Here is a 25,476-nt window from a genome sequence, read left to right on the forward strand (position 1 = left end):
AGCATTTTTACCAAAGTAATGCAGAGGCATATAGAAGGGCAGTGTAGCCAACTTGACACCATTCCTTGCACAACTGCTACAAATACAGAGCAGGCTTTGGAAGAAACATATTGACTTACTCAACTTCTCAAAATGGAATGCATGTGCACTTTGGGGTATATGGTGTCGTGCCACGAAAAACACAAACATGGCCCTTTGAAGACTTGGGGGAAAATGTAAGCTATTACATTACTAAATCATTTAAAGCAGTTCTTATTTTAAAATAAGCACAGATATGTTATGAAAAGAAGAGCATGGGCATAAGGGAAAGAACACAGCCTTGGGAATCAGATGGATCTGAGTTTGCTCATCTCCTCAAGAACAATCCCTAAAATAGCTGGGCTACGTGGGCAAGTTGTTTAATGACTCCAGAATACATTACAGGGATAAGAATGATGTCTCCTGATAAGGTTTGTAACTGAGACAGTACATGCAAAGCTCTTACAACAGGAATGGCTCATAGTAAGTGCTCAACAAATGTTAGCTATTATGATGTTTGTGTATCAGGGGCGGCAGTAGCTACTGTGCAATATCTTAAAAGGATTAAATGAGGTAAAATATATCTAAAAAGCATAGCACAGCAACACACTGTGAGCACTCACAAAAACAGTCAGTTTTTCTTAACTAGACCTTTTATACCTAAATCCATTTATCCAAAGGTAAGTCATGGAGGCAGATGATTATTTTCATTGATTTAAAATAGCATTCTTATAACACACCCACATGAAGAACTTCTCGATCCCTCAGTTATCAACCAATACTCAGTTATACCAATACTCAGATAACTGATACTCAGTTATCAACCAAACTGTCTCTTATTCTGGAATGTCTTAGACTACTGTAGGCAAAATTTGTTTCTGCCATCAGAGAACTTGAAGAAAAGAGAAATCAGGGAGAATACCAAAGCTCGAAACTGAAGTTTCAGTAAAAAGAACTTAGAATCACTTTTGATCAAACTGGAAAACCCATATAAATACTGGTGACAGTTTTAGAACACATTTCCCCCCTTTCAGAAATATGTATTTTCCAAAGGGTTCATTTTCTTTTGAAATGCTGACATGATTTCGCAAGTTCAGGTTGAAGCAGTTAGCATGGTTCAAGCTGCTACCAATCTATAAGAATAATAAGAAAGGAGGAGAATTATAGTTGACTCTCAATATTGCAACAGTCAGAGACATGGTATTTCAGAGAAGCAAAACTTCAGTTAACCAAAATACAATTTTATTCAAATCTGCCATAGTTCACACTTCCTTTTCAAAGTAAATGGCTACAGATGACCATGTTAATGTTTTTTCATTTTGTTTCTTAAAACATAATAATGAACTAAGAAGTACTGGATAGGTAGTGGAGGGATAAATAAAAGGAAGTATAGAAAACAGCCACAGAAGACATTGTTTCCAGCAGATCGCTTCTGTATTGAAGGATAAGCAAGAAACAGTAAAAAAGTATGTTTATGATTAACATTAATCACAAATTAATGATCAAATAAAGTTAATAATCAAATGATCAGATTTGATTAACGATCAATAAATGATCAAATGAAGTTAGAAAACTATGAAGAGACTAAGCTATGTGCCTAAACAAGGGTCACTCATTATCTGTAAGAAAAATTTTATACAACAGAACATATTCATTCTTTCAGGAATAGTGACTGCTTTAGGTTTGGGTGGCTTACAATACTACTACTAATCCATTCATTTCACAAATACTTGGATATCTACAATGTCATGAAAAAAAATATTCCTCAGAGTTCCAAATAAAGATTTTTTAAATGTCTTTTAGTACAGTAGTTATTTTAATATTTGTTTCAAATTGAGTAGGTGATATTGTGCTAATTGAAAGTTAATACTTTCTAAGATCACAAATGAACTTCAGCAAAACTATAAAAAGAAAAGCTTGCTTCTTCTATAATCATCGGTGTGAATTCAACCTAATGACTTCCTGTAGAAAATATTTCATAGTGCTCTCCATCTCACCAAATTTACATATCAAATTGATTCTTCAAGTATAATATATAAATATTATGATAATTTCTATAAAAGATAATATTACTCCTGGCTGCCACATATCACATTTAATAAAAGAAAAGAACAGAGGATTATCTGTATTTTATTATACCTGTCAAAAGAACACATATTCATTATCATTACCCCACTGTTCATGAAATTCTACAAATTCCCTCTGAAATAAATGATTTATATTATGCACTCTTCTGAGATTACACTCCAAGGCTATCAGAGCAAAACAGATAGCCAGAAGATCATACTCTACTATGTTATCAAATGGAAAAAAAATAAAGGAATATATTTAATTTTGTGTTTTTTCATTCCTATCTTTAAATAATGATCAGCATTTCTACATTTATAGGATTATCATATCATTTTTACTGAGACAAAAAGAAGAAATTATTTACACTCAAAAATGTTGTTATCCAACTATTTGACCCTTTAAACTTACTCTTCAATCACTTTTCAATGCTGAGGATTTTTGACATTTTTAACCAACAGAATGAAACCAAAAATATATGTTCTCATATTTTTTACTTATTTTAACTGACTTAAAACATCATTTTTTTTCTTTCTAATTACTTGTATAAACATTCACCTTGAACATTGATCCTTTAAAACTTTTATTTTTCCTTCTCTCACTCTTTCCTTTCACCATGCAACACTTAAATAATTTATTTGTTCAACAAATAGTTATTGCTGTACAAGATTCTCTCTCAGCATCTAAAAAAATGAATAAGACTGAGCTGATACCCTAGACTAGCTCTCAGTCTAGTGGGGAAGACAGACACAAAACTAGCCAACAATAATAGAAGGTGATGTACCTACTTTCCTGGGATCACAGATAACAGAAGAATTAATTCAGTGGGGAAGGGTAGTGATGGGTCAGTGCTATGCCCTGACAGAAAACTTTTATGTGAATGGGGCCAATCTCTGCTTCAGAGTCATTTCACTTACATTCGTTCAATAAATATTGATTGAATACCTATGTGATAAACACCAAGCTAGTAACAGTAGTGCAGAGACAGGGTCTCTATTCTCACCGCCCAAAAAAACAAAACAACAGTAATTAGTATTCAGCTATCATGTAGATATTCATGTGCAATAAGTACCCTGAAAGAGAAGCACTAAGGCTGCCTGGAAGGATCAGTAACTATTTTATGAAAGAGAGTATTAGAGTTGAGACTGGATGGATGGGTAGAACTTTGCCAAGTGGAGAGACAGGAGAAAGATCTTCAGGCCCAGGCAGCAGCATGCTTAGAAAAGACAAAGAAAGAATAGACATAACATACTTAGGGAGCCATCAGAAATTTAATACTGTGGGGGATTATGGCTGCTGAGGCTGAACAAGGAAGGCTGTGGCCAAATAATAAACAATGTTCCATGTCATACAAAGACAAAAATTTTACTGAATAAGAATAACGATATTGTTCTTACCGCTAACGGTTAACATGTAGTGAGCCCTTACAATATGCATACCAGGCAGTGTTCTAAATGCTTTTATATACATGTATAGACTCATTTAACTTCTGAACAACCATCTCAACAAAAAAATATTTTTGCCCTCATTATACACACAAGCAGAACGAGACAGAGAAAAGTTAAATAACTTGACCAAGATTACAAAGCTAATAAGTGGTGAAACGAGCCAAGCCATCCAGAGTCAGCGTTCCCATAGCTGCATCCCCTCTAAAGTGATAGAGTGCAAATGGAGAAGTGGGGTAAGCTACACAATCAAATACATTTTTCTAAATATCTGTTTCTATACTTTCGAAATACTAAGAAAATATCTACCGAGCTTTACTACATACAATACACCATGCTCTGAGCCATGAGCAAACAAAAATATATAGCACATCCCATGAGCACCTGTAATTTCCAATACATTCAGACATAGATATAGACACAGACATAGACTGAAGTAAAGAAACAAAAATAGGAATAGAAATAGAGTTACAGCCAAGATCTGCTTATCTGACACAGAAGCCAATGGAGCCATGAACAGGTAGACACACATAAATGGTAATTTTGACAGCTTGCTAGAGGCTGAGTGTGGGCTAGCTAGAGAGTGAGAAATTCTTGAAGGTCGCAGTCTTTGTAGGGGGCTCCCAACCTTTCATGGTCTTTACTTCTAGGAAACTGACCAGATTCTCACAGTGAAGAACCAAAAAAGATACTCTCCTGGTGAGGGCAGGGGAGAAGAGTAATGCTTGTGAAATATACCCGGAGCCTTCTCAATAGCACAGGCCTACTCTCCAGGATGAAAGATTTTACTAGAGCCTTGTCCTAGAGCTGTGGCGGAAGGGCACTCTTCTTACTTCATCCTCTGTAGCCCTTTTGTCTCAGCTAAGGTAGTAGGAGAAGTGGAGCTATGCAAGTAGAAAACCTTGTGAAGGTCACGGGACAGAGACACAGGCCAAATCAAAGACTGAGATTTAACTGAATGATTATAGAATGTTCCCCCTCCCTCATACCTTACCACCACCACAACAGGGCTTCACTATAATAACACTGGAATATACCTAAAAGACATGCACGACATAGAGTCTCTCTCAGAAAGAATACTAAGGGAAACCTAACATCAAGACAGAAGATAAAAACAAGGACACTAGATGAATTTGAAGCCTTTAGCACCAATAGCTACAAAAAACACTAAACAATGCTGAACTCCTAGCCAGATTAACATAAATCCTCACATTAGAGGCTTATTAATTTGAATTCCTATTACAAATTCAACATGTCCAGCATTCAACAAAAAATTACAAGGCATGCCAAAGGGAAAAAAAAACCATAGTCCAAAAAGACAAAGCAAGCATCAGAACGAGACTCAGATGTTGGAATATGAAATAGATATTAGAACTGTTAGAAAGGGAACTTAAAATAACTACGATTAATACGTTAACAACTGTAATAGAAGAAGTAGACACCATGCAAGAACAGATGGGTAAGGTGACAAGAGGGAAATTCTAAAAAAGAATTAAAAGGAAATGCTAGAAATCATAACAGAAATGAAGAATCCATTTGATGGGATCATCAGAAGACTCAACACGGCCAAGGAAAGAATCAATGAGCTTGATGATGGGTCAACATAAACGTCCCAAACTGAAATGCAATGAGAAAAATGAATAAAAAGTACAGAACATCCAAGAACTGTGGAAAAATTTCAAAACATGTAATACATGAGTAACTGGAATATCAGAGGAGGAAGAAAGAACAGAGCAGAAGAAATATTAATAGTAATAAAGATGGAGGACTTTCCAAAATTAATGACAGACATCAAATTATAGGTTCACGAAACTCAGAGAACATAACCAAGATAAATAGCCAAAATAATAAACCTAGCCATATTATATCCAAGCTGTAGAAAACCAAAGACAAAGAGAAAATCTTGAATAAAGTCAGAGGGGGGAAAAAACACCTTATCTATGGAGGAACAAGGTTAAGAATTACATTGTACTTACCAGAAACCATCAAGCAAGAAGAAAGTAGAGTAAAACATTCAAAATGTTGGGGAAAAAACCCCACAAATCTAGAATTTTATATTAAGCAAAATGATCCTCAAAAAGTGAAATAGAAATAAAGACTTTCTAGACAAATGAGAACTGAGGGAATTCACATGACCATCTAAATTGATGCAGGAAAAGCGTTTGCCAAAATTCAATATCCTTTCATGGTAAAAAAAGTGAAAAAACTAGAAACAGGAGGAAATTATGTCAACATAATAAAGGCCATATATGAAAAACCCATAGCTAACATAATACTCAACAGTGAAAAACTGTAAGATTTTCCTCTACAAGATAAGGATGCCCACTCTCACCACTTTTATTCAACATAGTGCTGGAAGTTCTCACCAGAGCAATTAGGCAATAAAAAGAAATAAAGGCATCCAAATTGTAAAGCAAGAAGTAAAATTATCTCTGTTCCCAGATGACATGATCTTATATGTAGAAAACCCTAAAGATTTCATCAAAAAACTGTGAGAACTAATAAACAAATTCATATAAGTTGTAGGATATAAAACCAACATGCAAAAATCAGGTGTCTTTCCATATGCTAATAATAAATAATCTGAAAAGGAAATTAAGAAAACAATCCCATTTACAATAGCATCAAAAGAATAAAATACTTGGGAATAAACTTAACCTAGGAAGTGAAATCCTTGGACACTGAAAACTATAAAAAATTGCTGAAAGAGATTGAAGAAGACACAAATAAATGTAAAGACATCATGTTCATGGACTAGAAGACTTAATATTGTTAAAATGTCCACACCACCCAACACTACCTACAGATTCAATACAATCCTGATCAAAACCTAAATGGCATTGTTTACAGAAACAACAACAAAAAAACTTCCCAAAAATTCATATGGAATTTCAAAGAACTCCAAATAACCAAAACAATCTTGAGAAAGAAAAACAAAGCTGGAGGTTTCACACTTCCTGATTTTAAAACATATTAAAAAGCTATAGTAGGGGCCGGCCTGGTGGCATAGTGGTTAAGTTCACGCGCTCCACTTCATTGGCCCAGGGTTCACGGCTTCAGATCCCAGGCGCAGGCCTATGCACCCCTCAAGCTATGCTGTGGTGGCATCTCATATACAAAAATGGAGGAAGATGGGCACAGATGTTAGCTCAGGACTAATCTTCCACAGCAAAAAAGAGGAAGATTGGCAATGGATGTTAGTCAGGGCCGATCTTCCTCAACAACCACCACCACAACAAAAAAAAAGCTACAGCAATCAAAACAGTGTGATAATGGCATGAAGACAGACATATAGACCAATGGGACAAAATCGAGATCCCAGAAATAAACCCTTATATATATGGCCAAGGCTATGTAATGAGAAAAGAATAAGCCTCTTCAATAAATAGTGTTGGGAAAACTGGATATCCACATGCAAAATAATAAAGTTAGACCCTTACTTTACACTATATACAAAAATTAACTCAAAATGGATTAGAGACCTAAATGTAGGACCTGAAACTATAAAACTCCTAGAATAAAACATAAGGAAAGAGCTTCATGATAATGAATTGGGCAATAATTTCTTGGATATGACACCAAAAGAAGAGGCAATAAAAGTAAAAATATACAAATGGGACTACATCAAACTTAAAAACTTCTGTGATGCATGATTCTACCTAAATGAGGTCTCTAAAGCAGTCAAACTCTTAGAGGAGGTAGAATGGTGGTTGCCAGGGGCCGTAGGAACGCAGAAAGGGGAACTATTGTTCAATGTGTACAGAGTTTCAGTTTTGCAAGATGAAAAAGTTCCAGAGATCAGTTGCACAACAATGTGCATGCACATAGTTAACACTACTGTACTACATACTTACAAATGGTTATGATGAGAAGTTTTGTTATGTGTCTTTTTACTACAATAAAAAAATAAGCAAAATGGGGGGAAAAAAGGGAAGGAAGAAAAAAAAGCCTTTGGTAACAAATAGAAAACAGTTACAAACATGGCTGACATTAATTCAAATATACAAACAACCACTCTAAATGTTAATGGTCTAAAAATACCAATTAAAAGATAGAGATTGTGAGAGTGAATAATAATAATCATAATAGTAATAATGGAAAGGCCTGATTACATGTTGTCTACAAGAAACCTACTTTAAATGTAAAGACTCTGAAAGGTAAAGCAAAGGGATGGATAAAGATAAACTATGTTAACAGTAATCAAAAGAAAGCTGGAATATTAATTTCAGACAAAGACGACTTCAGTGCAAAGAAAACTAATACAGATAAACAGGGGCATTTAGGAGGTCAGGGGATACCAGGATAGAATACAGAATGTGACAAAAGAATCATAATACATTACAAATATATGAGACAAGCACACTGAATGGAAGGGAGAACAAGGTGCTGATCTACGTAAACTGGGAAATGAGCAGAGTCTGTAAGACAGAAGGCAAAAGAAACTATACATGAGAACAATCCTCTAGGTGATAAACCTTTTTCCCTTGGGGGTGCAGGTTAAGAATTCTAAAACAACTATACCCAACTACTGGAATATGAACAACTAAGAAACTGTATGGTGGATGGTGGAAGCCAGATTCCTCTCTTGTAACGGGAAACTACACATCAACAAAGGGAGGGGGCTAGAAAGATCCACACGGTAATAGATTAGAGCTGAAGACATCAGTATGAACTTATGGTTAGTTTAATATAGATACAGACAGCTACATAGAGAATATTTATAAATTATAGATACGTGTATATACATTGTTAGTATACAGACATATATGTCCTCGCTCTGTCATCTGAGAGAACCTAGAAGTAACAGCACCCCAGTAGCAATAAGTACACCTAGAACCCAGATCTTTCTAAACCATTCTGCAATAAAAGGAACTAGGGCTCAATGGAAAACATGTCTGATTCTAGGACTTAGGCAGGAAATATACAAAATGAGCCTGGAGCATCTTACACTGACAGAAAGTAAGAAATTGCTCAAAGGAAAACACATGCACACACACACACACACAATAATGGGAAATATGTCAAGGAGACATAGAAGCCTATGAAAGAGCTCCCATTGGTAAAAGCTGGGCAACAAAACCAATTTCAGACAAAATAAATAAAGTAGTATGTGTTATAATCCAATGTATAAACTAATTATCCTTGAGTCCAAGCTAATATACATAAATTTTTGAATAAATAATTGGGGAGAAGAGATGCAGAAGAATTCCAAACAATTTATGCAGATACTCTGTTCTCAAGGAGAGGGAGCATAACTCCTTACTCCTTAAGTGTGGATGGCACATTGTGACTTCCTTGCAAAGAGTACAATTTGGGAGGGAAATTGTAGGGAGGGAAAAAAGAGTGTCTTTACAATGGAGAAATCTGACAAAAACTACCTCAAGCCAGGTCATCAAAGTTAACATAAATAGTGATAAGTCATATTGATAATATATAACCTTGATATGATGTGATGAGAAGGACACTTCATCGCTGTAGTCCTCCTCTTCAAAAACCCACAATCCCAGTCTAATCATGACAAAACATCAGCCAAACACCAATCGAGGAACATTCTACAAAATAACCAAAAAATTCTCAAAACTATCAAGGTCATCAAAAACAAGTGAAGACTGAGAAACTGTTATAGCCAAGAGAAGCCTAAGGAGAAAAGGTAACTACATTAAATGTGGTATCCTGGATGGGATCCCGGAACAACAACAAAAAACAGGGAAAACTGAAGAGTCTGAATAAAATATGACTTTATCTAATAATAATATATCAATATTGGCTCATTAATCATGACAAATGTACCAGACAAAGGTATGTTGTCAATAATAGAGGAAACTGGCTGTAGGGCATACTGGAACTCTCTGTACTAATTTCGCGATAATTCTGTAATCTAAAACTAGTTTAAAAGAAAGAGTTCATTAGAAAATTAATTTCTTAAAAATCTAATGTAAATGCCACAAAATTTTAGCCTTTGTTTTATTTGAGTTAAAAATACATGGGTATCTGTTACAACATTTTCTCTTTTTCTATATGCTTGAAATAGTTCATAACAACAAGTTCATAAGATAACAATTTTTAAAAAACCTATTAGCACTCAAACTGCTTAACAGGAGAGTAAGAGTTTTCCAGGCAAAGGAAAAATCTCAAACAAAATCATAACTACTTCCTCTGATGTATTATTCTTTGTAGGTTATAAGTATTGGCATTTAGTACAGATACGTCACGAAAAGATTTCAAATACTGCAATAATCAAATTCTGTTTCTATTTCAGGAATTAAAAAGAAAGATAATTTGCATCTGGTCACAATATAATAAAGTGAATTTCCTCTTTCCAAATTATGGCTGAAATTTAGTGAACATGAAACAAAGCTGTTTTGTTCTACTAGTGTTCTGGAGATTGCAAACGCATTCTCATCACATTATAACATTTTCAACTGTAGTTCAACTCACTTTGGTTTTGGACTAATTTAGAAAATAGCTATTTTTAGGGTAGCTCTAGCTCCAACGTGAATAATAATTTTTTTCTCCTAAAATGTTGACCTTCATGGTACCTCTCTCCTGATTTCCTATAACTTTCCTCCTATCTCTGTTCACTCATCACAGAGGGAAGCAACAAACTATATTCATTTTTACTAAATTCTTAGATGTTTAAGACTGAATGACTTTAAGAAAGAAAGAAATTACTAGGTTAGCAATGGCTCAGATGTTCTGTCTCCAATCCATTTTTCATTTATGTATATTTCTAGAATTTCTGTACTCATTATGCCCCACCCTCTTCCAGTTTGGTATATTATAAAGTTCCTCAGAGTTCATTTGGCAGGACATTTTTTTCTCTGGATGATAAGAGGTGCAACTTGAGGGGCCAGCCTGGTGGCCGGCATGGTTAAGTTCGTGTGCTCCGCTTAGGCAGCCTGGGTTTCACAGGTTTGGATCCCGGGCACGGACCTACACACCATTTATCAAGCCACGCTGTGGCAGGCGTCCTACATATAAAAGTAGAGGAAAATGGGCACGGTTGTTAGCCCAGGGCCAATTTTCCTTAGCAAAAAGAGGAGGATTGGCAACAGATGTTAGCTCACAGCTAATCTGCCTCACCAAAGAAAAAAGAGAAGAGGTTTAACTTGAAAAAAGGGCTCCATGATAAATATACTAAGTAGGGCTTTAAATGCAAAAAGACTTTCAGAGCCTTTAATAGGTAATATGTATATTAATATATTTTGAGAAGGAAATATAGTATGCAGCTTTCCCCACACTAATTTGACTACTTAGTTTTCTTAAGGAACATCTAGACATATTAATGTTTATGGAATACATGTTAGGAATGTATTTTGTACCTACTGGAAATATTGCTTTAATAGAAACTATCAAAGCAACAATGGCAGTGGTAAAATCTTTTTGGCACCCTTAAATTTCACCATATTTGAAATTCCCCATTTTATTATCAAGTAAGAGCAATCCTTGCTATGTAACATTACCATCTGAGTCAGCTTTGTTAACATTTATAGTCAAAAGGTATCAAATTCAATAAGTGCATCACTACATGACCATACAGTTATGCATTGCTAAATGATGGGATATATTCTGAGAAAGGTGTCATTAGATGATTTCGTTGTTGTACAAACATCACAGGGTGTACTTAAAAAAACCTAGACGGTATAGCCTACTACACACGTAGGCTATATGGTACTAATCTATGGGACCATCTTTGTATACACGGTCCATCATTGACTGAAACGTCATTATGGCAGTCCCTGACTACATATGCAGTTATTTATATATATACATAGGTTGAGTACTGTTCAAGCAGTGAAGGGGAGAGGATCCCTCTTCCAGATAAGTGGAAACAGAATGGAGAAGATAATTACCACTTGTGGAGAATGTACACCCTAGATAGACAAGACAAAAAGACACCTTCAGGAAACTATCTTGAACCAAAGCAATAGATTTCAACTTAACCCTATACCTCTGCTGAGGTAATTTCTTTGAGATATGCAAAGATATCTTAAAACACGAGACTCCTGATCAGTCATTTTCTGCTTAGAGTGAGTAAATTTCTGATTCAGGCAGATAGAACTTTTGCTATTCTTCTAGCTGTTGCTGCTTCATCCCAAGAAATAGGACATAGAGCTGTATCGTAGATAATATTTTCAAGTTCTATTTCTCAGGGACAAAAATTCCCCAGACTGACCACTACAACAACTACACTACCTATTTCCCCATTATATGACATTATAATACACGGCTCTATACAACCATCAGCGCCATCTTAAACCTAACGCCACACGACTAATGTCAAAGTGACCAAAGGGTCCTATTTATGTGTGAATCCTCCTGCATGTTGCTGTTTTCCACCTAAAGAATTGTCATTACAATGCACACTGAATTGCACTGTAGGCTCAAAAATGTACCTCATTCTGTCACTTTTTACAGAGTCTCAATTATACCTCAGAAATGAGACTCCTGCAACTTTAAGCCTTTTAAAAGAATTATGCTTTCCACTGTGAGAAGAAATAAATTTCTAGGCAGGTAAGTGCTCAGGTGCTCTGGCTCCAACTCAGTGTTTTACCAGTTAAATGTTAACAGGTAAAGGTCAGCGGTCACTTCACTCAGGCCTCTCACCTTGTCCTCCCTTTCAGTTTGGAATATCATGTTTCCTTCAAAACTTAAAATATGAGAGAAACTATATACCATATATGGTATACCATATACATCATATTTGAATTAAAAATTGAACTTCATTATTACTATTTCCTTGTTACTTTACATATATAGGTACCTAAATCCTTTTTAGAATTACCCACGTTAAAATTCCTTTTTTATTTAACAATATAGACAGAAATTGTCTTTTCACTTCAGAATGCATGACAAGAAAATCTAAAAACCGAATGAAGACTTATATTGAAAGTAAATTTTTATGCATTTTGAAGTTAGGCATTCATACACATGAGGTACTGTTTATGCATGTTTTGTCTTATAAATAAAAGGCTGGAGAGCAGTTTAAATAATACAGCTTTCAGAAAAACCAAGGGACAGTATAATGCAACAGGCTTTGCACACAGATCTGGATTTAACCTCTGTGAACCTCGGCTTCCTCATCTATAGAGTGGGTATCTAGATCATGGGATTGCGTGAGGAGGTATTGGAACAGCATGTAGAAAATGTCTAGCTCATTGTATGATAAAGAGCATGAGCTAATCATAGGAGGTACTGTGACTGATATGAGCACTGAAGAGGCAGGGCAAGAGGCCACCCCATACGTAATATTTAATTCTTTATTGGGTAGGAGAGCAACAGATGAGGATTTATGTCAAAGAAGACAGGAAATGAATGAGAAGTTCAGATGCTCCTAGAAGCTCAGGACTTAGAGAAAAATGAAGTTGAGCTCAGAATTAACTGTTGTTTGGAGGAAGTATAATTTTAATAAAAAGCTAAGATTACAACCTACACCTCTGCAGGCTTCATGCTGCAGGCTGCTGAGGCTCATGGGCCTCAAATGTAACGTGGAAAAATAGAAATGACAATAACCTTATAGGCTCGTGCACATGTTCATGGCTGGGCTGGTTTTGAACCTATTTACAAGACTGCAAAAATGAAAACTTTCACATCATAGAACAGATGTGGCTTCTTTATATATATGCATGTGTGTGTGTATGTGTATATGGACGTGTGTGTGTGTAAATATATATATCTATATTCAGATGCCACAGGAAAAAAAAAGGCAATCTCCTTTTGTAAGAGTGTTGGTCCAACCACTTAGGAGGAAAGATACTTGCTTTTGAGAACCGATGTCTTCTGTACCACCTTTCCTGAAGGCAAACACGGGCTTAGACCAGGATGCTGTTTTCATAAGGAGCGATACTCAAATTTTCTTCTATTTGATACATTAGAAAACAATTACCAAGCTAGGAAAATATAAAACAGAAATTAAAAACAGAGTTTGACTCATATTAAAATGTTTTCCTGTTCTATTACGTGAAGGAAGAGTCAACATGATGTAGCAGAAAGAATAACAAGCTAGAAGTCCTGAAGTTAAGTCATGTAGTCTAGTGTATCAATGGGGCTTATCTAACAAATTAAAGGACTCTAAAGCGGGAGGAAAATGCCTACTAACTGGTGTGGGATCTGATGGCTATAAAAAAAAATAAAGAGTAAAGAAATAAGATTAAAGTACCTACATAATTGTTCTTTCTGAAACAAAAGTTATTTTCACCAGTCACAAACACGGTAGCCCACAGCTGAAGCTCACGGCTCTTGTTATAAATTTCTCTGAAACAGAATGCATTGAGCCTTCTTAAGGCCAAGGAAACGCCCTACTGGTCTTCGCATCACCACTGTTTATTATAGAGCATGAAGATGGAGTTCAGGTTCAGGAAACGTGTGTGAAATGCAGGTTTTTATAATGGATTGTTTTTCTAGAGTCTTACAGGAAAGCCAAGCTATGTTTAAGAAGCACACCACTTCTCCACTGCCATCCTTCCAATAACATGGAATATCAGAGATGGGGGATTACAAGACCTGAGCCTGCTGGGCTGTTTAAATTGCACTGAATGATCATTACAGACCAAATACAAAAACCAAACAAACAAAAAAGCCCAATAAAATGTAAGTTAGTTTAAAAGCAATATAATTTTATTTACTCCTAATAAAAAGCCAACATTTCTTTTCAAACACAGCAGCATATACATGCAGATATAAAGCAGCCAGAATTATTTCATGTGACTTTTAATGCTGAGAATTTAAATATTTTAATTTTCATTGTTTCTGAGACTATCTGGCAAAAGAAAATGTCTAACAATAACTTTCACTAAATGATATAAAAAAGCAGAATAAAAGTCTGGGATATTTTGGAGATATCTGGATTGCTATGTCACTTAGTGGCAACAAGTAATTATAAGATTGATGCTAGATAACAAAATGAGTATCTTGGAGTGAGGGGTTGGTTTCTAAAAAATGAACTATCAGATTTATTATGCTTCAGAGGGAAAATAATACAATCATGACTATATTATCTCCAGAATCTAAATCATAGAGTTTAGATGAGGCAACTTCATATAAAAAGTGTAGCTGAAGACCGAATTAAACCTTCTTTTATATTTCATCCAATATTTCAGTAGCATGATATAAGTGATATTATCCCTTCTCTTTTCACAGAATAAATTTGACATCTTCAATTAGACATATCCATAATAATCAGAGTCACAGGAAAAATTATTTTTTGTTCTTTCTGTCTTCATTCTGAACATGGCTGTGCAGTGATTATAATAAAACAAAGCAATCCAAATATTAGTTAATATGCAAAACGGGAAGAACATTGTTCTACAGAGAACCAAATGAAAAAACAATCTCAGCCCAAAACTATTTATTATAATGATTGCAAAAGACCCAAGGAAACACACAGCACTTTACACTGCCAGATAGACTTCCCCGACACCATGTTAGCCTGGGGTATGGAAATTTTCTAGAGAACCTCAAGTACTTTCACAACTGGAGTTTTATGTAGCCCAATTAACTTTGGCTAGACACAGAAATCTGGCTCAGTGCTTCCAGGCAGTAGCCAAAATAAAGGTTTTTTGTATCAAGAATTACTGTCAGAATCTCCTATATCCTTCCTTCTCTCTTACTAACCTAAATCTGGAAAATAAGCTAACAGCCAAGTAGCTTCTACTACAATTTAAGTCAATATTAATTTTACTGGCTCACAAAAACTGCAAAATATTTGGCTTAACTAAATTGAACAGGACAAAAAAAAAAAGGGAGACCAAAAAAAAAATTAAAGTAAGGATGTGCACACAACTAGAGAACACACACAGCTTCAGGAACAACTATAAAATCATCTGAAATACCATAATAATGGAAATGTTATTCCTTCCTTTCTCTCTTAACGCATGCCCAATTTTAAATTCATGGCATTAGCCCTAGGTAACAAAGTTCAAACAAGGAATAAATCACGATATTAAAGAGAACTTGTGTTTAGTATTTTAATTGAACATGACATTGGTATGAAAGTTCCACGTATTTTAAAGAGATATCAACTCTATTTAAGCATGGAGGCTACCAGTGAGGCTACGGCAGAACTATTCTCTGTAATACCTTGGAAAACTTGAATTTGAGTTATAACGTAGGATCTAAAAGTGCCAATAGCCAAAAATAGAAGTCCTAAGTTCATGACTTAGGATACCTAATAATAAAAATGTGTTTAACCACTCAAACTAAACTAGTATTTAGAGGCAATGTGTAAAATAAGTTATAAAACACAGGGAGGGAGGAAGTACTGGCTTACTTTCAGATTTTCCAATCAAGTATAAGGAGAAAAAACTTCCACATTTAAAAAATATTTAATATAGAGTGAAAATTAATAATACTCAATTCAGAAAACCTTGAGGTTACATCCTATTCTACTATTTAGTAGCTAAGTAATTCTTGGGGATGTTCCTTAAATCTCTGAAGCTCAGTTTTCTCCTTTATAAAATGAGAATAATACTCATTATAAGAATTCATGAAATAACACACGTCAAGCACAGGCACTCAAGAGATGTATGACCCTCTTGTGCCCACCTCCCCTTCCAGGGTCTGGGAAGATTACGCTGTATCCACTCTATAACCACACCACTCTCATTCATTTCTTCAGTACATATCATTAGATTAGAGTGAAGCCTAGCATGGCGTAACATCTCAATACATGTGTTGACCAAATGAAGGGATTAATGAGAAAATGAGAATCAGGCTAGGGAAACAAAAATATTAAAAAGTTATATACCCAGCCTTTAAATAACTCAAAAAGAGAAATGTACAAGGAGGGTGTTGGGATAGTCACCAAGATACTGAAATGCCATACAAAGAAGAGAGAAAGAGATAAGATATAGTTCCTGCCCCATGTCTAGGATCAAAAGACAGACATAGACTTAACGTCTGCCATTCAGTCTGGGAAGTGTTACTATAGAGATACTGAGGTCAGTGCTATGGAAGCTCAGAGAAAGGAAAAAATAACTGCTTGAAAGGCTCAGGCAAGACTTCACAGAGGAAATAAAATTTGAGTGGGGAGAGAGGAAAAGGACACTTTTGGCAGAGGAATAAAAAAGGATTTGATCTATGGAATTTGTCAAGGCATTCTAGGAAACTCTAAATCCCATTGAACTTTTCTAAATACTGTAAATACTACACAAATTCTTAAAGAAAAATTTGTACAAAAAAATGTATTGAGTGAATCATTCCACTGGCTGTAATAAAAGTACCAATAACCAGATTTTTTCTAATTTGTCTTATAAAAATATAATTCTTAAATGAAATCCTACTCTACAGTCTAAGTCTAATATAGTCGCATGTCATTTTTACATATTTTTGCCTTTGGTCAGTTTTGACAAAACAGTAAAAACAACAGGCCATTTCTATTCTTCTCTTGAGACTAATAGCCAATTCCATTTTATAATATGTTATATTTAAAGCATTCAGAAGTCAGAATGTGTGGCATTTTCCACCTTGCCAATTCCACGTGAAGTCAACGGCATATTACCAACTCAAGAAACCCAAAATTAGACAAAGGCGATCCATTGGGATCAGAAATTTGCCAAATCTCATAATTCAAAAAGAAACTGTTAAAGATGGTTTTGGGGTTTTTGGCACTGTGAGTTTAAACCATTCCATTATAGGGTTTGTATTTCATCTAATCAGCAAGTCGGAAACTGTAAAAGTTTTGCTGGTAGGGGGAGAGGTTAAAATTTGGATTGTAATACGTGAGTTTCTCCTTCCCTTCCATATGTTTCAGTACACTAAAACTTCTAAATCTTGTTTTTAAAACAAGCCGCCTAAAAAAGTAAGTAGTCTGAAAATCATATTTTTGATACAGGAAACTTAAAATACTCAGGCTTTGAAAAGAAGGAAAAAAAGGGACACGGTTTCTATATCCAAAGTAGTGTCACGGTCTAAGTATATTCAGAATTAAGTACATTTAAGCTTTCAATTTTTTCTTTTCTACGTGACTTTTTTTTTTGTAAAATCAAGCATCTGAAACTTCTATAGATATTTTTTGAAGGTGGTCATTTATCAATCTAATTAAAAATGTTTCCATATGAATTCCATAAGAACATTTCAAAGATAGTAGTTGGGGCGAGAGGTATATATGAATTCTACTCTTATGTGGGGCTGTGTGAATTATCATCCTAGCAGAATAGGAAACGGAAAAGATTTTCATAAGGTAAAACAATTTTTTTCCAACTGATTAAACTCGACACATTATGATCCTATAAATGGTAGAAAGAACAACTTGAACCCTTCAATTCTGAGTAACATTCTCCTTTCCCTTTCTCTGTCTGTCGAGCCCCCATCTTGATTTCTTTCATAATTTCTTCTGTCACATTCTTCACTTTCTCATCTTTTTGTTTGTGTATGGAAACATTTCCTCACCTTTATTCTCCTATCCTTCATAAGAAAATTGTTTTGCTACCATATTTTTAATTTCTAAAAGCTCTTTCTCATTTTTTCATTATGTTTTGATGGCGACCTGCTTCATGAAATGCTACGTTAGCATCTCTTTCCAAGGATTTTTTAATTTTCTTCTTGAATTTCCTTAATTTCTTCTTCAATTTCTTTCTTTAATTTTCTTCTGCTTTCTTTAATTTTCTTCCAGTTTCCTTCTCTTAGTACTTTGTTTCAGTTCCAATCTTTTACATTTGAGGCTTTCCTAATATGACTGATGAACTTGGATGCCCACTGATATTTAAGAGTGAGTTAATAAAAGCTGAATGAAGTCCTTTGGGCAAAGTAGGCTTTCTAAACTGGATAGCTTCACTTTTGTGTGCTGGTATGGGAGCTTGTCATTCATAAGGAACCTCCAAGTATAGGTATATGGAAGTCCTTTCTCTACAGTGATTCAGTTTCTCTAGCTAAGAATTCAACAATTTCTTGGGAGGTGGGGTGTGTGTGTGTGTGTGTGCGCGTGTGTGTGCGCGCGCACGTGTATCTGTGTGTATGAGGTGCTGGAGGAGGATAAATTCTGTGTTGCTGGTATTCTGCTTGTGGTAGGCAGGGGTATTGAGAACCTGAGTACTCCACTGTAGGACATTCAAAATCAATCCTCTTTTCAGTCCTGTCTGCATTCCACCTTCAATCGTGCAAGCTGTACCCATGTCCCAGACCTCTCTTACTCAAGCGCTCCCCCACTATGAGCTTCAAGTGCCTAGCTGCTGGCATTGTATGCATGGGGGAGACACCTAACTGCTTCGTACATAGGTTACAACTGATAACCCCATTTTATGCTCTTTCACTCCTGCTCTTCTATGTCAGCTGCCTCCAGGTCTTAAGTCTCTTCAGGTTTCTTTTTGAGTATGCCACCTTTCTTTTCATTGCTATCCCTCCAAAGCTCCTTGAGAGGATGGCTTTCTCTGCTCTGGCAAATCAGTTACAATACATCCATCCACTTTCGGACTTCCATAAAGCACTTTAAATATCATCTCCTCTCCCATTCTGACTGTTCCTGTGAGATCACTCCTTATTATTTTATTCAGTAAAAGTTTATTCTGATTTACCCACATGATCACCATTTCTTTGTTCACCATTCTTTTTGCAACTCACTCAGTAACTTCTTCTAGATTTAACTGTGTTCTTTTGAAGGACATCTTCAGTACTTTCTTCAGTAAAAGTTTTTAGTGGACTGATTTTTATTTAATTTCTTACCCTAGGAATTCCCTGACTATGCTAGCAAAATAAATTCAAAACCCAAAGCCTGGTAAGGGGAGGATGGCAGTGACAAATTCCCAACACAGACTTCATTCATCCTACGTTCAGATCCCGTCCTGAGACAGGCAACCTTCAAGCTGCTTTCACGTAGCAGTATGCAAACTTATTCTATATTAACCTTTCAATGAGGGTCTGAATTTCCCTGCTTTATTTAGGCATCTAATTCCTAGCCTTCCATTATTCCAAAGCTTTGTCTCTTATTACAGCAAGAATAAAAACAAACAAAAAACCCCTTCCCACTGGTTGCCACAAGAGGTAAAGGATCCCGAATCAGCGGCAGAGTCAGCCTACTGTTTACTGTCCTGGCGTTCAGTTACCATTTCATTCCTAGCCCCTGGGAAATTCTCTTACTACTTTTTGAGCTCAGCTAGGCTTTAAGAGCATATCTGTTATATTTTATTAAGCATAGCTAGATGTTTTTTAGTGGGATGTTTTCTGGTTACCTAGTTTGCTTATATAATTTTTTAATAGCACTTTAGTCTTATCTTAGAATGGATACATAATAATTTTAATTATTTAGTCTACCATCTTCTGTGGAAAATAAAATGTTCTTACTTTTAAATAATTATAAGATGTCTTTTTATGAATTCACTTAGTAATTATTTTCCTGACCATTTGCTCTACGTTTTTCTAGTATTCGTTTATTTTTATTAATATTGGAGAGAATTAGGTGGTATAACTAAAATAACACAGATAATAGATTCATATTAGGACTGAAGGCTAGCTCTACTACTTATTAGCTGAGTGAGCTCAGAAAATTTATTTAAATACTTTGGACAATTCCCTGTTGTGTAAAATAAAAACATTACTACTACTTTGAAACACATGAAATTACAATTTTTGTAAGTCACAATGGTAGGATGTCAGCAATTTCTTATGCTTCAAACTAATACCACTTTTATGGAAATGTTGCTTCCAAGAGTTCTTGTCACATAGTGGGTGGCCAAATGACAGCTTCACTTCTCTTATGTAATGATTTCCAATTAGAAGGAATTCTAGGTGACACTGATTCACACACATGCAAAGTTTTGGCTGTTTGGAAAGAATCATACTTAGTTCTATATTATAGCCAATTTGGGGTTAACATTGGCTTGTAGAACATAATCTTTATACACATATTGTTATTATGACAACTTCATTATGTAATCACATATTTGGGGTTCTCCATTTATATATTTTCATTGAATTATATCAAGGATCATAACATATCACATTTTATCTAAGGCAAACCCATAACCAAAGGAACACATTTTTCCATATTTTCTGTACAGGGTCCTAAATTAGTATTACCATCATTATGTTCTAACAATTTGAATTAGCTGGCTAAGAAAGAACCAGTACCTCAAACCCCATCTACGTCAGTCTGCACGGAGAGAACCAATTTCTAAAGGGTGAGGAAGGTAGTTACTCACTGTTAGAGCTAGCAGTTTCCCGTAGGTGAGATGGGCAGGGATGTGGTCAGTCTTGGATCTCAATGACTCCATATACCAATGCTCTGCTTCGGGGAGTTTGCTTAATCGCATGTACGCTTCACCTGGAAAGTGAACCACAAAGCTCAATCGGAGGACACAGCTTTCCAACAGCATTTGCAACAGTATGACATCATCATGTTTATATCCCATGAAATTTCAGATGTTGTGGCAAATAGTTTCATCCATTATCTCATTTGATTCCCCAAAAGTCATCATCATTTCCATTTTACCGGTGAGGAAACTTGTGTTTGGAGAAATTAAGTGAAATGGCTACAGTTAAAAATTTAGTAAGTGGTAAAGCTCTGATTTTTAATCTAGGCACATCTGATTCCCAAACATAAGCCCTTTGTCGCTATTTCTTTTTCTTTTTTTTTTTAAGATAAGTTTCTTCTTTCTTATGTACAATCATTGGTCCTTTTTATTCACATTCATTAATTCCTTTAGAAATTCAAGTATTTATAGAATAACTACTAAGTAGAGAGCATTATGCAGGACCCAGACGAAAGAAGTTTAAGGTCCTACCCTCCAAGGTTTACAACCTTGTTGAGAAAGTAAGATTAATTAAAGGAGTTAAAAATATTTTGGATTAAGCATTGTGCTAGATTTGTTTTTTCAGAAAGAATTTGCATTTTATATTTTAGTAAGTAAATAAAATTTACCAGTTTCATTTTGAAAATCCAGAGAATACATGTCAATTATGTAGCATGCCCAGCATCACGTACAAAGCTAGTCTGAGGCCTTTCAGTCATCAGTGATTACTTTCAAGCTGCACAAATTTTAACTACCAAATAGCATTTCTCTAACAGCCAAGCAAGAGGAAAAAAATTGGAAATAAAGCCAAAAGTATATCAGTTGCCTGCTGATTATCATCCCCCTTTCCCTTACATGCGTATAGTATGGAAGAATATTCACCTGATGGGAAAATTATATTTTAAGATGACTTGTGTACTTAAATTAAATATTGTAGGTTTAATAAGCAATGCAAATGTAGAAGCTACTCAATTTCTGAGACCAGACAACAGACTGGTAACCTGTATTATTTTTCAAGTGGACCTTTATGGCTGAACTAATCATCATTATGATAGCTTTTTCCATTTAGAGACATCGCCAGGTTTTCCTAAATGTATTACCCACGCTGGTTGTACATCCTTGCTTCAAAAGAAGAGCTAGCTTCCTTTTATTTTAATCATATTCTCCTTGTATTAGCACAGCATTGTCAAAACAAATGTTTGATGAATCGAATTGATTTGAGTCTCCTAACCTTTTGAGTGCCCTTTGCTCACTCAGTTAGGAAAAAATATTGGTGACAAATAACATGTAATATGCACAAAAATGTATGTATCCACTCACACACATCTATGTCTTGCTAGTTCTGAGAACAATCTTTAAACCATACTATCATAAAAATGATAGCTGGAAATTATTTTTTTTCCTAAAGCTTAAAATGTGTTGAATTTAAGAAGAATTCATTCAGATTAAATTACATGTTCAGGGTAAGACGTAAGAAATTTTGGAGCAAAGACCAAAGACTGGAATGGAATACAAAAAATGCACAGAGTTGTTAGAATGGTAAGGCTAGGCATAGATTTTTTTTAATATTCATAAGTTTCTATAATAACTGCATTGTTTTTATTATAATATCTCTGTAAAAACTGAAACACTGTCAGATGATTTTTTTTTTTTTTTTTTTTTTTTTGCTTTGTTGAACTAACAAATGTTTCCAAATAAAGCAAACAGTAATTTTTTGGGGGGAAAGTGAATCACTTCATACTAAAATAAAACTAGACATGATTTATATAACAGAAAAAATGCACAATCACTAAAGTATTGAAAATTTTAAACCAATCCATGATAAATTGTATCCAAATATTTTCTCTAAAATGGATTCTAAAGCCAATAGAAAACACATACTAACTTCAGAATTAGAGATGAAAGATAGGCCTGCATTACGAGTTCTGTTTGGAATCAACCTAAAATTCTTTTTTGGGGTCTTCAAGTGCTTATAGATAAGTTTTCAGAAGTCGTACAATCATTGCATTTAATATAGCTTCTACTTTTCATCTATAAAAAAATTCAACTAAGGGGCTGGCCTGGTGGTGCAAGTGCTTAAGTGCGCGCGCTCCACTGCGGCGGCCGGGGTCCACCGTTTTGGATCCCGGGCACGCACCGATGCACCGCTTGTTAAGCCAGGCTGTGGCGGCGTCCCATATAAAGTAGAGGAAGATGGGCACGGATGTTAGCCCAGGGCCAGTCTTCCTCAGCAAAAAAGAGGAGGATTGGCATCGGATGTTAGCTCAGGGCTGGTCCTCCTCACACACACACAAAAAAATTCAACTAATTTGTAGGATAATAACAGTAGGTTTTCTGTACAGAACAGAGTGTGAGAGAATCCCAATTCCAGAGTGCTCTGGAGACTCAAATCTTCATTATGTTTAAGTTGTTGATGTCTGAAAATCATTTCAGGAAGTGTACTACTTTTTTCTGCCAGAAATCTATCATTATTAAAAGTTATCTTGAAATGAAATGTTGTTAATTTGCTAAATAATTAGTGGCTGGCCCATTTTCTTCTGTAAGAATTCATCAGCAACTTATTAATTTGCAAAGCTTGTGAGGTGGGAAAATATCAAAGGGCTGTAAGTAAGACATATAACGGAAGAACGCATCTTGACAAGCACACGAAAAATGATAAATAACTAGCTTATTTGGGAACTATTCGTTACAACTTAGAAAAACTTCACGTAACCACTCATTGTATATAACAATAATGGCAATGACAATCATTCATTGAATGTTTATAATTAATTAGGGTAGCAAGCTACCGGGAGCAAATGTCTGATTTATGAGCGCCCGCTCCTCTCATTCTATACCTTTGGGCATGTAGAATGTTTTCTCATTTAGCCCACAAGGAGCCTAACACATTCCCCCATTCAACCACTACCAACTAACTGTGCCGAGTAGGTTTGCAAGATGAACCATATTTTCAATCTCCATTTGACTTGCTTTGTATATGTACCTCATTTTTTATTAGGGAATGTCATTACCTGGATTTTACACATGAGGAAATGGAGAAGCAGAGTGGCTAAATAAAACACACAAAGTCATAAATGTAGCAAGTGGTAAAGCTGCAATTCAAACCCGGGACGACCTGACCTCAACGCACATTGCTTTAACAGTTGGCAGAGACTAATCGCAAACTTGCCAACTTGCCAGCTCAGGTGAAAATGATACTCTCTTTCTCACTCCTGGAAAATTGTTTTCTAGCTGTAATACATTGGCCATCAAGTTCATTTCACCTTGCCTTAGGCTTATCTATTGAATTAAAAGAATAAGAAAGAGCAATAATAATCCATGGTTGACCTTTAAAAATGCTTCTGCTGCATACGTTACTAAATTATTAAGAGGGGAATATGTAGCATATAAGATGTACTTTAGTTCTAAGGTTAACCTTAACACAAAAAAACAATGTATAAAAGCAGTAATAAAATCAAGATGCAAAACTGAAAATGCAAGAAAATGATCATGGATGAATTGAAATGTGTTTAAAAGATAACTCAATAAAGATTTAGGCAATAAACAATACGAGAACAAGTACTTGCTACATCCCTGGCACTGACAAGGCAGGAGCTTCATAATTCTCTTTTCTAACTCATAGTAGGGGTCAGAATACTCATGTTATGGATGAGGAGGAAGGCTCAGGAATGATAAGTGACTTGCACGCAAACAGTTAATAATCCTATCCTAGAAGTTTGAATGGCTCTAAAGCCCATGTCTTTTTCCATTGCATCAGACTGCCTAAAGTTTCTTATTTACTAAATACCTACTAAAGTCTTAAATATATTATCTTTACACTTCTACATTATTCCTACACTGTAATCAGTATCAGTCTCATTTTACAAATGAAGTGACTGTGGCTCTCTGAGCTTAACCAACTTGCTCAATGTTCTAAAACAAGCAAATGCCAGACTCAAGATTCAGATTAGAGTTCTCTCTAGCTCAAACTGTACCACATTGATATAAAAAATAATCAGAGAGGGGACGCAATAACTGCAAAGAGTGCCATTGGTGGATTCAGTTTTTGGGTACATATATGTAATCCTTCAAGCTTGATTAAAATATTAAAATCATAAAAACTTCATGAAGGAAACGACCACAGGAAAAGAAAGTTCAGTGTGTTCAATAAGGAAGGAAATGAAGATCTTTGGTTGGCAATGGGGTGGAGGGAGGAGGGTTAAGTTAAGTCATCTTCTCTGGTACTGTAATTCTTCTTAACTTATAATAATAGGAAAAAATGTTTATAGTACCCAGGAGGAAAGAAGCAATGATGACAATTTTTCCTTCTCATCCTGCAAAAAATGACATAATAGAGGCACTTTCATAAGAATGAGAAGATTTGCTGTGCAATGATGTAGCGATCAGGTTCATCAGCCAGATTTATTTCCGACTCACTCGCAGACAAAAGGGATTTAGACGTCTCCAGGCTGATTTCAGGCACATAGAAACCAGTTTCAGATGCAGAACAAATAATGTCACTCTTCCTCCTTAAAAAACCCCAGGTCTAAATAACCCAGGCAAAGGCTAACTCCTTAAAGGAAAGAGTGCTGTATTATTGATGATGTAATAGTCCAGATCACACTGACTCTCATGTTTCAAGTTACCAGCAACTCCAGCTTGCAGTTAAAGAACAGAGCACGTAGTGGGACACGCTACCTATATTTGCCAGTGTTACCTTTCGTTTCTGCTGACCTTGCTCAAGA

General features: G+C 35.4%; 1 protein-coding gene across 2 annotated transcripts in view; it reads right to left on the minus strand.

Moving 5' to 3' along the window:
• Positions 1–25,476, minus strand: part of TMTC2 (transmembrane O-mannosyltransferase targeting cadherins 2) — a 387,738-nt gene that overhangs the window by 109,396 nt on the left and 252,866 nt on the right. For both annotated transcript variants that reach the window (XM_058568709.1, XM_058568710.1), the window contains exon 8: positions 20,663–20,784. In XM_058568709.1, the coding sequence (XP_058424692.1) occupies positions 20,663–20,784 (122 nt within the window). The remainder of the gene's footprint in view (positions 1–20,662; positions 20,785–25,476) is intronic.

Source organism: Diceros bicornis, chromosome 25, assembly GCF_020826845.1.
Source record: "Diceros bicornis minor isolate mBicDic1 chromosome 25, mDicBic1.mat.cur, whole genome shotgun sequence".
NCBI lineage: Eukaryota > Metazoa > Chordata > Mammalia > Perissodactyla > Rhinocerotidae > Diceros > Diceros bicornis.